The sequence below is a fragment of the Carya illinoinensis genome, chromosome 8 (assembly GCF_018687715.1).
Source record: "Carya illinoinensis cultivar Pawnee chromosome 8, C.illinoinensisPawnee_v1, whole genome shotgun sequence".
NCBI classification, from domain to species: domain Eukaryota; kingdom Viridiplantae; phylum Streptophyta; class Magnoliopsida; order Fagales; family Juglandaceae; genus Carya; species Carya illinoinensis.
The window spans coordinates 13423757-13437007 of NC_056759.1; the positions used below are offsets into that span (position 1 = coordinate 13423757).

The window sequence follows — 13251 nt, forward strand, 5'->3', positions numbered from 1 at the left end:
AAGAAAGAAAATTCTTCGATAGGCTCTATAGGGATTGAGCCTAAGGTCTGATGAGAAGCCCACGTGTTACCAAAGAGCACATTGATATCCAACACTAACGGACTCACAAAGACAATTTACTGAACCCCAAAAGAAATCTGCACCATTGGATCCCCAACAGCCTCTCGCTCATCTAACGCTTTCCTGTAATGATCTAGCCACGTCGCACTCAGAACAAACCCGAGGTGGATTATGGTAATTTTATATAAAGCTCTTGGCGACGTGGGATACTTTGATTGAGGCAGACGCTCGGATACTTTTCGTAGCCACACCTAAACATATCCCAAACCCACATATCTCAGTATCTATCTCTGATCTGTACTCTCTCTCTCTCTCTCTGACTCTCTTGAGCCAAAACCGTAGCAGACACTGAATCGAATCCTCTGAACTCTGACTGATCCTCAATTCATGGCTTCTTGACCAGGTATAATCTCCAAATGGCCCCCATTTTCTCCGTTTGGTTCCTGAGAAAATGAAGGAAATTAATGCGGTATCTTTTTCTTTTTTGCCCTTTTTTTTTCCATGTCCTGTTGCAAGAAATTGGAAACCCGACCGACTTGTGATCTAATACTAGCTTTATTGGTGTCACTGTAGTCTCTGTTTTTTTTTTTCTCGCTCTCTCTTTAATCTCTCTTAGATTTAGATAATGGAAATAATAGTTTCTTTGCCCATTTTATATTTCCTTAGAAACTAAATCTAGCCTATTATTTCTATCTCGTTCGTCCGTATATAAACTAGATTTCGTAGTAATTTCTTTGGAATAGATTGCCTTGCATCTTCGTCCCTTTCATCTTTCTAAGATTTATTTAGGAGGTTGTGATTCGATTTATTGTATTAGGGAGTACGGTATAAAATATCGATCTTTAATTCTTGGTGATCCTCTTGAATCCGAATCTTGATTTTAATATAGGTCTAAATGTATTATTCTAGAGATATTCTTTGGGGCACTATCGGCCGTGGAAGCTGTTCGATCATATGAAGTGCTTACTTCGCTGGATTGGTTCGATTGCCATCGAGTCAGATTCGCATTTGTTTCATGCTTTCGTGCAGGATCGTTTCTGTAAATTTGCCCAGGTTAGCGTGACAAAATAAATGTGGTAATTTGCAGTTTTAAGTCATTGATATCTGGATAGCCTTTGTTTGGTTCCCGAGAAAACTAATGAGAAGTTGAGAAAAGTGAGTTGGAAGTAGTAGATTTCCCGCTGTGGATGCTGAGAATTCTAAAAACTAAGCCCTGCCCAAGACTGTTGACGACGATTATGAGTCAGTTAATTCAGTTTTCCTAACCTTAAGGCAATGAAAAAATAAGGGTTGTAATGAGTATTCTTTGTTTAGTTATATTTTTTTCCCTCCATTTCCTCCAAGGCCAAAAGGAGTTGCAGCCTAATTACATTAAGTTGGATTTTTTTGGTTTTTCAGGTGGGTAGGGAGCGACTAGATTCATTTAGTGGAAACATTGTTTTGGTGTTACGTTGTGCTTTCAAGCTTGGCAAAGGAGGAAAAGGGCTATATTATGGGTGAAGGAGAGGAGGGTATCGAACTTAAATTCCGCATTTACGATGGTACAGATATGGGCCATAGTACTTATGCATCATCGACGACGGTTGCAACTCTTAAGCAAAAGCTTGTTGCTGAGTGGCCTCAAGGTTTGTCATCTTTTGCTGTTTAATTCTTTCTTGACTTCATCTATGTCATATCTATGTGTTTTCTTGTCTTTGCTTTGTGTTCATGTCTACAGATTGTATAGAACCACATTTTCTCTCGATCCGCTCTGATTTATTGCCGATGCCCAAACTAAATGAATTGGTTTTTTATGGTGATTGATTGACGTAATTAAAGTCTTCAGCTCTTTACTGTGTGGGTGTATATACTGTCTCTAGATTTTCCTACTTACATTGCATTTAGCTGGAAAATTACTCTTATAATGATCTGTTTTGTTGAATTGAGTTAAAGCATTAACTGATGGCAAAATCTATGTTAACACCTTTGTGAGATGGAACCTCTAATTTACAAGGCTGTGTTTGGGTAGTGGAGCTTATTCAATATTTTATAATTACTTTTCGCCTACTTTTCCTTACTTTTTACTACTATTCACTACTATTCAATATTTTATCATTACTTTTTTACTACTATTCACAGATCATCTGAGATTACCTCACTACCCAAACATAGCCTTAAATAAATGAAGTACATGAATATTTAACTTCAATACAATTGCTTCCATAACCAAGAAAAGATAATTGGGAATGCCTATTGATGAATTGGCATTTAGAGACAATACTTATCCTGACAGTATGTGGACCAATGCACATCCCCTGCCTGTATTTTCCTGGGCTTTGGTTTCACAGGGTCTCTATGGTGGTGCTATATCCTTATCTCAGTTTTTTAAGAGAGAATTTGTATTTGCAGACAAAACGACCACTCCAAAGGCAATTAATGATGTAAAACTCATACATGCTGGTAAAATCTTGGAGGATAACAAAACACTTGCTGATTCCAGAATAACTATTGGCGACCTTCCTGCTGGTGTTATTACCATGCATGTTGTGGTACAGCCTCCTGCCGCCAAAAAGAAGACAGGTACATGCAGTTTATCATTCTTTAAACATGTGGGGTTGGATTTGTATTCGTGCAATCTCATGAGTCTTGAAATTTTCCCAAAAAGTGGAATTTGTAATCCCTTCTCCTTTGACAGAATCTCTGAAGGTCTGACTCTAATCTAAAAACCCTGTTAATAAAAATCAATCTCAATTTTGGTAGTCGTTGTTAAAAATAATTTTGCATGTCTCTTTTTTCTACTCTTCTTCAATGATTTTGGTTGGTTTATGGTGATCTACATGCTAATCCGATTGCCAGAAAAAATAATTGCCAATATGAAAGAAGCGGGTATTGTGATACATTTTGCCAATGCTGTTCTGATTCCTGAAGGGATTGCAATAAGCTTGTTTCATGGATGTAAATTTCAGAATTCTTTCTATTCTGATAGAGAATGATTTTCAAGATTCCCTAAAGATGAGATTGGCCCCTAAAATAAAAAAATAAAAAGGAGGATATCAATTCCTCTGCATGAATCTGGTTGGTTAAAATCCAACTAAACGCTCGGTAGAATGTTGGTTTTCAAAACCCAACACCTTAAATATAGGTGTGTGCGCAAAACTCTACTTAGTATAAGAACTTAAAAAAACTTTCTTGCTGAGAAAATGTCAATGAAATTGCTGCCAAAGTCAATTACCCTAAAGTCATTAATATTTTTTGTTCCAAAAAATCTAGAGGTGTGCATTTATGAATAATTATATTTATAAAGATGCATAACTAGTGTTTTCATGAAAAGGGATATACAGGATTTGGATTTGGTTACCGTTTTAGTTACATAAGTTGGCCCTTTTGTGTACCTTGAGAGTAGGGAGAGGAGCAACTTTATTCTGTTTTCGACATTGTGTTCTCAATATATTCAAGCTCTAGTTTTTGTTTTACTGATCAAAAAAGAAAAAAAAGTAGAGATATTCAAGCTCTACTTTCCTGAAGTTTTTCTCTGCATGGGTCTAACATTCTATCTTCATTTTATCTTTTTCAATGGGGGCATTGTCTCTTTTCCTTTGGATGCTTTTTGTGGGGGCGAAGATGAGGAGCATATGCGAAAGATGAATTCATGCTCCTGCACCGTCCTTTAATTTCCGAAGCACACTCTCTGTATGCTGTTGAAGATTTGAATCAGTGGTTTTACATTTTTGCTTTCCTTGATGATGGAAGTGTAATGTAGCCTTATAAATAGCAATTATGATTCGTGCAGGTTGCCCTTTTTTGTTCTTGTAATTGCTTCTATTGTTTTTCATATGTAGTCATTCTCTTTTAACTGAAATCAGAATATCTACCACGGTTCTTTTTGTCGAGATGAGGTTATGTTGTGAAATGTAAATGCATGAGAGAGAGAGAGAGAGAGAGAGAGAGAGAGAGAGAGAGAGAGAGAGAGCACATCAATCCCTGTTGACGACAATAGAGACCATGTACATGTGAATGAGGGATATTCGTGCAACCGTTTTTACAATCTTTTTACAACCAATCAATGTCAACAAAAATATTAATTTTTTATTTTTAAAAAAAAAAAGGTATATAGACACAGCTGTTACACTACTTTTGCACAAATATCTAATATAGAAGAATCCATTTGATTAGATATTAATGTTGAACAAAGCCAATATGAAGGGTGTATATTGTTTCAGAAGTATTTATCATGAGAGGTGTCTCGTGAAACCATCATCTGTGAGAGTCATTGATGCAATAGCCTATTAGATTCGTTGTATGTATTTAATGCTTATAGACTTGTAGTGAAGAGTTAGGTTAAAAGCAACTTCTTAATTATTCAATTGATCCGTCAGCATTTGGTTCAAGCCTTTGGCTATTACCTGCATATATACTCCAATCCTTGAATTACTCGTACTTATTTCTTAGTGTAATGCATGTCGCCCAAACTTCGTAGAAAAGATCGAGATGGTGTTCCATGCTTTAAGGGGTTTTATCCCTAGCTAAAAGCCCAAGGCAAGCCTAAATAAGAAAAGTTTAGTCCGGCTTGACGACCCCTAGGCTTATCAAGGCCACCCGGCCCAAAAGCTAAAGCTAATCTAAGGCCACAATCATGCGAGAAGACCTAAGGGCAAAAATGGATGGGCTCTTCCTCCCAATACTCCCTTACTACGCCTAGCACTTGAGAACCTACATACGCAGGTGGGCGAGAAATAGGCCTAAAAATCGATTACCAGTTTGGTTTTACATCAAATCGACAACGAGAAAATATGGTTTTATCGATTGAAACCGACCGTTCATTGGGGGTGGAACCGGCCGGAACCGATTCTAGTCGGTCCACAATCGGTTCGGCGGTTTGGGCCCCTTTTGAGAATGTGTTTTTTCTCACTTCAATTATTTTTTAGATTTTTTTTTACTCAATCTAGTGAATTTATTAGCTAATATTTACAATATTTTTGACTTTTCTTCTTGTATTTTTAAAATTCATTACTAGTTTAAAACAATAAAACTAATTACTACTTAAGAAACTAATAATAGTAAGTAGTAATTACTAAATAATACTCTAAAATCTAATAAGTTAATAACTATTAACTACTAACTACTAAGTAATCAATAAAAGTGTCCACTAAATGAATATATGTTTAATACAAATACAAACCAACACAAATTGTTTTAAGTAATAAGCAAGCAATTAACACAAATTAAAATTAAAATTTTAGATCTTTAATTTTTCATTCCATATTCAAAAAGAGTCTTCAATTTTTAATAGTTGTGACGCCTGATTGTGCTCTCAACTCTATATAAATATGAAAAAAAATTAAGATTAAATATCAAATATTAATAAATTTGGATAATCAAGAAATAAATTAATTTAACTTATAAAAATAAATGAATATTGAATGAATTATAAATGAATATTAAATGAATACATTACCAGAGTCTACTACAAAACTCTCCATATTATCTATGGCCTCTCGAAAATCAATTGGCACCGACAGATGTCGCAACCAATTCTGAATACAAATAAGTGCCTCAACTGTTTTTGGAGCTAATGAACTCTGAAACTAATCGAGTACACACCCTCATGTACTAAATGCTGATTATGAGGCAACAGTGGAAACAGGCATGGCTAACAAATCTCATGCAATCCTAGCAAGTATAGGATAATTAACCTCATTTTATCTCCACCAGATTAACAAATCAAAAGATGAACTGAATACCTCACAACCATCTGATAAATATCGGTCCACCTCTGTTTTAGAAACAACAAATTCAATCTCGTTATCTGGCTCATACCAATCCATATACAATTGTGACTCTTGATAGTCCTCACTTTCTCTTGTAGGTATAGATGTCAAAGCGGGCACATGTTCTCGGCTACTCGAGGTAGAACCAAATGTAACATTATACTCATCGTATACGTTGAATAATAACTGTCTCACACAAGATACCAAATGTAATCTTCAGGTCTCATCATAAATTTTTTTCAAGTTACGGGTGAGAAACCCTAACTTATTTCGAGGATCAAGCACAACGGCAACCAACAACAAGAAGTTCATTTTATCCAATGAACCCCAATACTTATCATATTTTGTTCTCATACTTATGATCATGTTTATCAAACAACTATTAGAACTGACTCAGCCTAACCAATTCTTTTTGTAGCATGCAAATCTTCACAAAACTTGTATTTGCCCTGACATGAAGGGACCTAGAAAATCAACAAGTGGCATTATAAAACATCTTCAAAAATTTCACAAAAACCCACACTATCTCCCACTCATCAGTTCTAGGAGGCCCTATGTGTCCCTCATTAAAGTAAGATAGAAAATTGTAATCTTCACTCTCCATCCGCTTAAAAGCCTTTTTAAATTTCTCAGCCGCATCCAACATCATGTAAGTTGAATTCCATCGGGTTAGCACATAAAGATACAACATTTTTTTACAATCAAAAATTTTTTTTTCTGCACATTTCTTAAACTTGTCTAATCTAGCACGGGAGGAGCACATATATCTAACCGCATTTCTAACCATTGTGATGGTGTCATTACACTCTTTTAAACCCTCATTCACGACAAGATTTAAAATATAAGCACAACATCTCAAGTGCATATACTTCCTACCTAACACATTCTTTGTCAAAAAATGTTTCAAGTAAGAAATTGCAATATTATTTAAGTTAGCATTATTAACAGTCACAGTGAATATCTTATCAATGCCCCAATCAAGGATGCACGAGTCAATATATTTTCCAATTGTATCCCCTCGATGATTAGGGATTAAATAAAAATTAATGATTTTTTTCTTCAACTTCTAATTATTATCAATGAAATGGGCACTTAGGCAAATATAATCCAGATTTTATATCGATGTGCATGTATCAGTAGTCAACGAAACTCTCATCTCCCCATCTTTAAACAACATTTTAAGTTTGGCCTTTTCAGATGTAAACAATTTTATACAATCTTTTGCAACTGTGACACGGCATAACACTTTAAATTTTGGTTCAAGTAACAAAAACCAACTTCCTAAATCATTGTCCTTCAACAATTCTAAATAACAATTCATTAATAATTATCATTTTCGCAATGACCAACCTTACTGCATCTTCACTATATTTGTGGGTTATAAGTTTCCTTACCACGCTACTATCACTCTTTCCAATCCCTTCTTCGAGTCTTACCTCACCCACCAATATTTATTGATATCTATCTAGAGGCCTACGTTTATGAGGATTTTTTGGACATGCAGATAAGTGGTTTTGCGTAGTTGAAGTCTCATTCCTCTTTGAGTGGCAAGTGTAACTATTGCGGCGGGTCCTTCCCCTTCCGTTTCCTAGGAAGTGGACAAGTACTATTAGGGGTACTTGAAGGTTTTGGTGTTTGGGTCTCTCCCAAGTTAACTGGTTTGTTCATCATTATCAAGATCAATTGGAGTTGATGAGGAATCCATCTAACATGTAAAGAATTAAATTCAAAATTAATTAACAAACAAATTTCCCAAAGTAGAAATTAATTAACTTCAAAATCAATTGTCTAACTATCTTGAATTTGTGTAGCAACAACAACGTTATTTTGTTTTTACTTAGACATATTTGTTACATGTTGAAAAGTATAAAAAGAAATTAGTTGATAAAATCAGTTGAAATCAGGATATTGAAATTGAGTATTCAGTCATTATAATGGCTTAGCTTGAGATTGAGTATATTCAGTCATTAAAAGCATCTATTATATTTCACATCAATCTTGAGATTGATATCTAACACATATCACAGATTCATGAATGGAGATTACAAATATTAGTCAAGAAACCGGTACATTTGAAAGTATTGTTCAACTAAAAGGCTTAGCTTGTAGAATTTATCAATAGAGAGGAATCAAGATAAAAAGAAACAATTTAGGTAGTGTCAAATATCAGTCCAACACCAAGCTTATCATATGCCTTATCTATCTCTTAGTCAAACAACATGGAGATGACCATCCATACACCTTAATACGTATACAACCTTTAGGTCCACCTACATGATCTATTTATTTGTCAAATATCAATCCAACACCAAACTTACTTATTCTAAAAATGTATTTAGCATAATAAAATTTTGAATAATAATTCAAAATCAAAAGTTATACACTAAGATATGGTTCACATCCAAAGACTCAAAAGTAGAGGGATATTCGTTAGCCCATGTTTTACACAAATGAAGGCAATAAAATGGGGGCAAAATGTTGTGCCCACAGTTCTCAAATTCACCATTATAATTCTACCATCTCATCCCATATCAAATTCACCCGAACACACCATCAGCATCAACATGCAACATTGAACACGCCATCAACACCAAACTACTTCCCAAATTTTAGAGAGTCCAAGGCCTACAACAGTGCAACACTAAATACCCCTTCGTTTTTTTTTTTTTTAAATAAAAATCGAAACATTCATTGATTCACATGATTTATTTTATGCCACTTAAATAATTAAGAAATAGAAAATAAAATCGAAAATCTCAAATCAAGTAAATTTAGTAATTTACCTTTCTAAATGCTGAGGAAGGGGCCGACGTCGAGCTGAGGAAGGAGAGTCGAGACGATCAGACAGAGGCTTCGAGCTGAGGAAGGGGACGACGGCAGTAGCAATCGGCAAGACAAAAGTCTTGTTCGACTACCTACAGGTGATGTTGTTCCTGTGTCTCATATGGGCTTTCTTCCTTTGTCTCCTACTCTTACTTGGCACAATGTTCTCTTCGTGCCAGATTTTCAATTTAATCTACTGTCTGTTAGTAAATTTACCAAGGCACTCAATTGTCGTGTTATTTTCTTTTCCACTTTTTGTGTTTTTCAGGACCTAGCCACAAGGATGCTGATTGGAATGGTTGAGGAGCGTAATGGACTTTACTGCTTCAAGCCATTCACCTCTACTGCCTTACAAGTGAGCTGGTCATCACAATCTAACCTTTGGCATCAGTGGCTTGGACACCCCTCTCCTTCTTGTATGCCTCATTTTTTGTCCAGTTCTTCTTCTTCCTTCCCTTGTGATGTTTGTGCTAAAGGAAAACATACTCGGCTTCCTTTTAATTTAGTTTCCAATAACAGCACATTTGTTTTCAAATGTATTTATTGTGATATTTAGGGAGGCTATCCCACACCCTCCAATACGGAAGCACATTATTTTCTGACTATTTGACGATTATTCTCATGTTACTTGGGTGTATTTGATGCGTTTCAAATCTGAAACTTTACAATATCTCAAAAAAAAATTTGCTATGATTCACACACAATTTCAATGTAATATTCACCACATTTGAATCGATAATGGCCAAGAATTTTTATCTCATCAAACTCAAGCCTTTTTTTAAACTCATGGTATTTTACATGAAAAGACTTGTGTTGAAACACTTCAACAAAATGGTGTTGCTGAACGCAAATATTGTCATCTTCTTAATGTTGCATGATATTTGCACTTCCAAGCAAATCTCCTGCTCTATTTTTGGGGTGAATGCATACTCACCGCCACCTACTTGATAAATCGGACATCGTCAACTAGTCTTGGTAATGTGACTCCCTATGAGCGTCTTTTTAACAAAGCACCCTCTTATGATCATTTGAAAAGTTTTGGTTGCTTATGTTATGCCCAAAACAGTAGAAACTACAATATTAGATATGTTTCAAAATAATTTTCTTTCTTCCTCCTATCCTTGATGTAACGCCTGTCCTTGTGATGGGTCCTTTAGAAAATGATATTAAGAAAAATAGACAGGAATTACGATTCCTTTTGAATTATATTTATAGCTTCGGGTTACATTAATTCTAGAGTATACGACAGATCCTGCAGTATATGAACATGTTATGGCATTTGACACTAAGAAGTACCTACGTGCAAAGGGTGTGAAGAGTTAGGTCCCTATCTATGTTTTTCAACTTATTGCTCAAAGGTAAATCTATATATGGAAGCCTTTTTAATAGTTGTTTAAAAACTATGGCCGGGTTTCTTTAGTAATTTTAGGCCATTTTAGATAGTAAAGGTGTTTCATTTATCTCATCATTACAACTTTCTCAAATTTTTATACAAAATATAATAAAAAAAAATCAACTTTTTTAAATCTCAAAATAATAATAATATTAAAAAATAATATTTTATTCAACTTTCATCTAAAACCATCTCATCTCATCTTACTATCCAAACCGCATCTTAATGAGGCGAAACTATTATATTAGAGAATGTTACGAAAGCATGTATAGACACTAAGGCTTGGTTTGGTTTTACAAAACTTTGGAACAATTTCATCTCATATCAATATTCAAACACCATACAAATATCAACATTTTTCAAATTTCAAGTTTTTTACTTATTCATCTAATCATTATCTAATCATTATAACTTTTCCAAACTTTCAAAAAAAATATAAAAAACAATTCAACTTTATCAAATCATAAAATAAAAATTATATTAAAAAATTATATTATAACTCTTTTTAACTTTATACTTTTTTATTCAACTTTTTATCTCACATTTTCTAAAATTTCATAAAAATCTCAACTTAAATTATTTGACTAATATTTACAAATTATCTTACTATTATTTACATATTTCTTATTTCATTTCATCTCATATGTATAACCAAATAAGGCGTAAGACTCGATGTATAAACTAGTCTTAATTTAAATTACAAAATCCCTTCAAAAAAAAAAAAAACAAAATACTTGAATTAGAATCCATACTTATATGTTCGGGAGGAAAGCTAGAAAGATGATTTTGACAGAAGGAACAGATCAATACTCAAGGAGGGGAAAGGTTTGGGTAAAGCTTACACAAAAGCAGACATGTAGTGTGACTTGGTAGTGAAAGGAAGGTGCAAGATGGGTAAGCCTTCTGCAATAGTGACAGAAAGAGTCTTGGTCTGCCTTGAAATACCAACAAGAACTGCAGCGACCAAAGTGAAAGCTACCCCAATATTCTTAGCAACAGGTCATAAAGCTTTATCCTTCTTCCAGTAGTACTACTGATCTCCATCACCTTCACATGAGCAAGCTCTTCAAGAGAGAGGGAGGAGGTAGTGATCAAGATAGCAAGGCAAAGGCGTCTAGGAGTGTAAATTAACAAAGGAAGTAAAAGGATATATAGTTATGTAAATCAATAATAAATACATTTGACATGGGTGGTGGAAAAGTGGGGAAGTTGGAGATGCATTGAAGGCAACACCTGAAAAAAAAAAAAAAACCCAGTGATTTGCTGCCCAAAAAACAGTAATTTGAAGGCAATTAAGGTTATAAGAGTCAGTGTTTTATGTCATACATCGGTCCAACACAGTGAAAGACATGACCTGTTTGATATGAAACTCTGCATTCATGTTCTTATGACTATCGGACTATAAGAATTTCTCTTTCAATTATCCAAGATTAATAAAGACTTAAAAGTATTGTTTGGTTATATATATCAGATAAAATAAAATAAGATAAAAGTTAAAAATTAAATAAAATATTATTAAAATATTATTTTTTAATATTATTTTTATTTTAGAATTTAAAAAATTTAAATGATTTATTATATTTTATGTAAAAGTTTGAAAAAATTGTAATGATTATATAAAATTAGATAAGATGGCTAAAGCACGACTCATTTTGAACTTATATTCTCTTTACCTTTTTTTTTTTTTTTTTTGAATGGGCAATATATGCTCGTACAATTTAATGGTGTAATAAGTCTGGTCCGAGTGGTTACGGACCAAAAGTTTCAATCCATCATTTCTACCAGACTGGACTGTTAACTATCAGTTCAGTTGGTTCATTTAGTCTGATTCAGTCCATGAACATTTTTTTCTTCTTTTTTCTTTTTTGATAGAAAAATTAATATAAAAAATTAATTAAATTAGTAAAATTAAAATTAAGTGACATCTTTAACATTTTATATATGGTTAATTAATATTAAATAATCTCATTGTATATATGGTTAATGGTGATCCTTTTGATGAAAATTACATAATTAACATATATAACTATTATATAAAATAATATATTATATATATAATATTTAAATATATATATACATTCGGTTGGTCTTGGTCTAGTTCAATTAAAAAAAAACCACACTCTAAGACTGACCAATATGACTATTGGTCCGATCTGAACCAAATCATTCCATTCGGCCGATTTTTCCAATTTGAACCAATAGTCTTATAGCCATACTCGTATTGGGTAGTTTTTGCAGTAGCTTGGCTAATGATAACCTATTGCTATTAGTCTTTAGAGCATCCCCATTAGGTTCCCCATCCTCATTCCTATAATTTAACTCAAATACTCATTTTATCAAATTATTCCCTAAAATTTGTTTATTTTCTAAAAACCTCCTACATCCCATTCCCCATCCCTATCTCTAAAATTTTTTTATTACTTTTTTTTCTCTCTTCAATTTATAATCTTAACTACTAACTCTTTTGTCTTATTATTTTTTTTTTCACATATCAAATTCTACTAAATATTTCTTGGAGATTTTGACTATCCAATACATGTGAGTTATTATGGATGATTTTCGGGGTTCCCAAATAGTAGAGGAAGGAACCAAACAAACAGGGACAACCAACCAAATAATCAACCTTTTCTCAGCAACCAAACAATAGAGGAAGGAAAAATTGACAGCTTATATCATGGATGATTTTTGGGATTCTCAAACAGTAGAGGAAGGAACCAAACAAACAGGGGCAACCAACCAAATAATCAACCTTTTCTCAGCAACCAAACAATAGAGGAAGGAAAAATTGACAACTTCTATCATGAATGATTTTTGGGGTTCCTAAACAGTCACAGATTTTCAAATCACAGAAGGAAAGTTTTTCTGAATTTCGCACCAACCAAACAGGGGCAACAATCATCAAAATGCAAGGGGGTAATCAATGGAGTATTTCCCTACCAACCAAACAAACCCACATTTTCACAGCAACCAAACGGGTTGCTTTAGAAAAAATAAATCCAAACCGTAGTCTAAATTCACAGCAACCAAACGGGTATCATGGGGAAAATATGGCATGCATTTTCAGGGTAGGCAAACAACACATGAAAGAAAATACAAGCAGAAAATCAGGGGTAATTTTCTGGGCAACCAAACCGTCGAGGCTTCGCACCAACCGTTGAGGCTTCGCACAACGCGGGATAGGATGCGGAAATGGGATTTGGGGATGTACAGTAGGTCCCCAAAGATGGA

General features: G+C 34.0%; 1 protein-coding gene across 3 annotated transcripts; it reads left to right on the plus strand.

Moving 5' to 3' along the window:
- Positions 1–301: 301 nt before the first annotated feature.
- On the plus strand, positions 302–3929 carry LOC122274755 (membrane-anchored ubiquitin-fold protein 3-like). Of its 3 annotated transcripts, none has more exons than XM_043083775.1 (5): positions 307–463; positions 950–1113; positions 1459–1685; positions 2449–2619; positions 3661–3929. In XM_043083775.1, the coding sequence occupies exons 3-5, from the start codon at positions 1553–1555 to the stop codon at positions 3708–3710; spliced, it is 354 nt and encodes a 117-aa protein (XP_042939709.1). In that variant the 5' UTR covers positions 307–463; positions 950–1113; positions 1459–1552; the 3' UTR covers positions 3711–3929. The 3 variants fall into 3 exon arrangements, with proteins under 3 accessions (XP_042939710.1, XP_042939709.1, XP_042939708.1); XM_043083774.1 differs by having other exon boundaries at positions 970–1113; XM_043083776.1 differs by lacking the exon at positions 950–1113 and having other exon boundaries at positions 302–463.
- The last annotated feature ends 9322 nt before the right edge of the window (positions 3930–13251 follow it).

Bases quoted from the DNA above. Each gene is read 5' to 3' on its own strand.
- LOC122274755 (XM_043083776.1), top strand. From the start codon at position 1,553: ATGGGTGAAGGAGAGGAGGGTATCGAACTTAAATTCCGCATTTACGAT. The intron at 1,686-2,448 runs GTTTGTCATCTT...TTGTATTTGCAG, and splicing joins TGTTGCTGAGTGGCCTCAAG to ACAAAACGACCACTCCAAAG. The intron at 2,620-3,660 runs GTACATGCAGTT...GTGGGGGCGAAG, and splicing joins TGCCGCCAAAAAGAAGACAG to ATGAGGAGCATATGCGAAAG.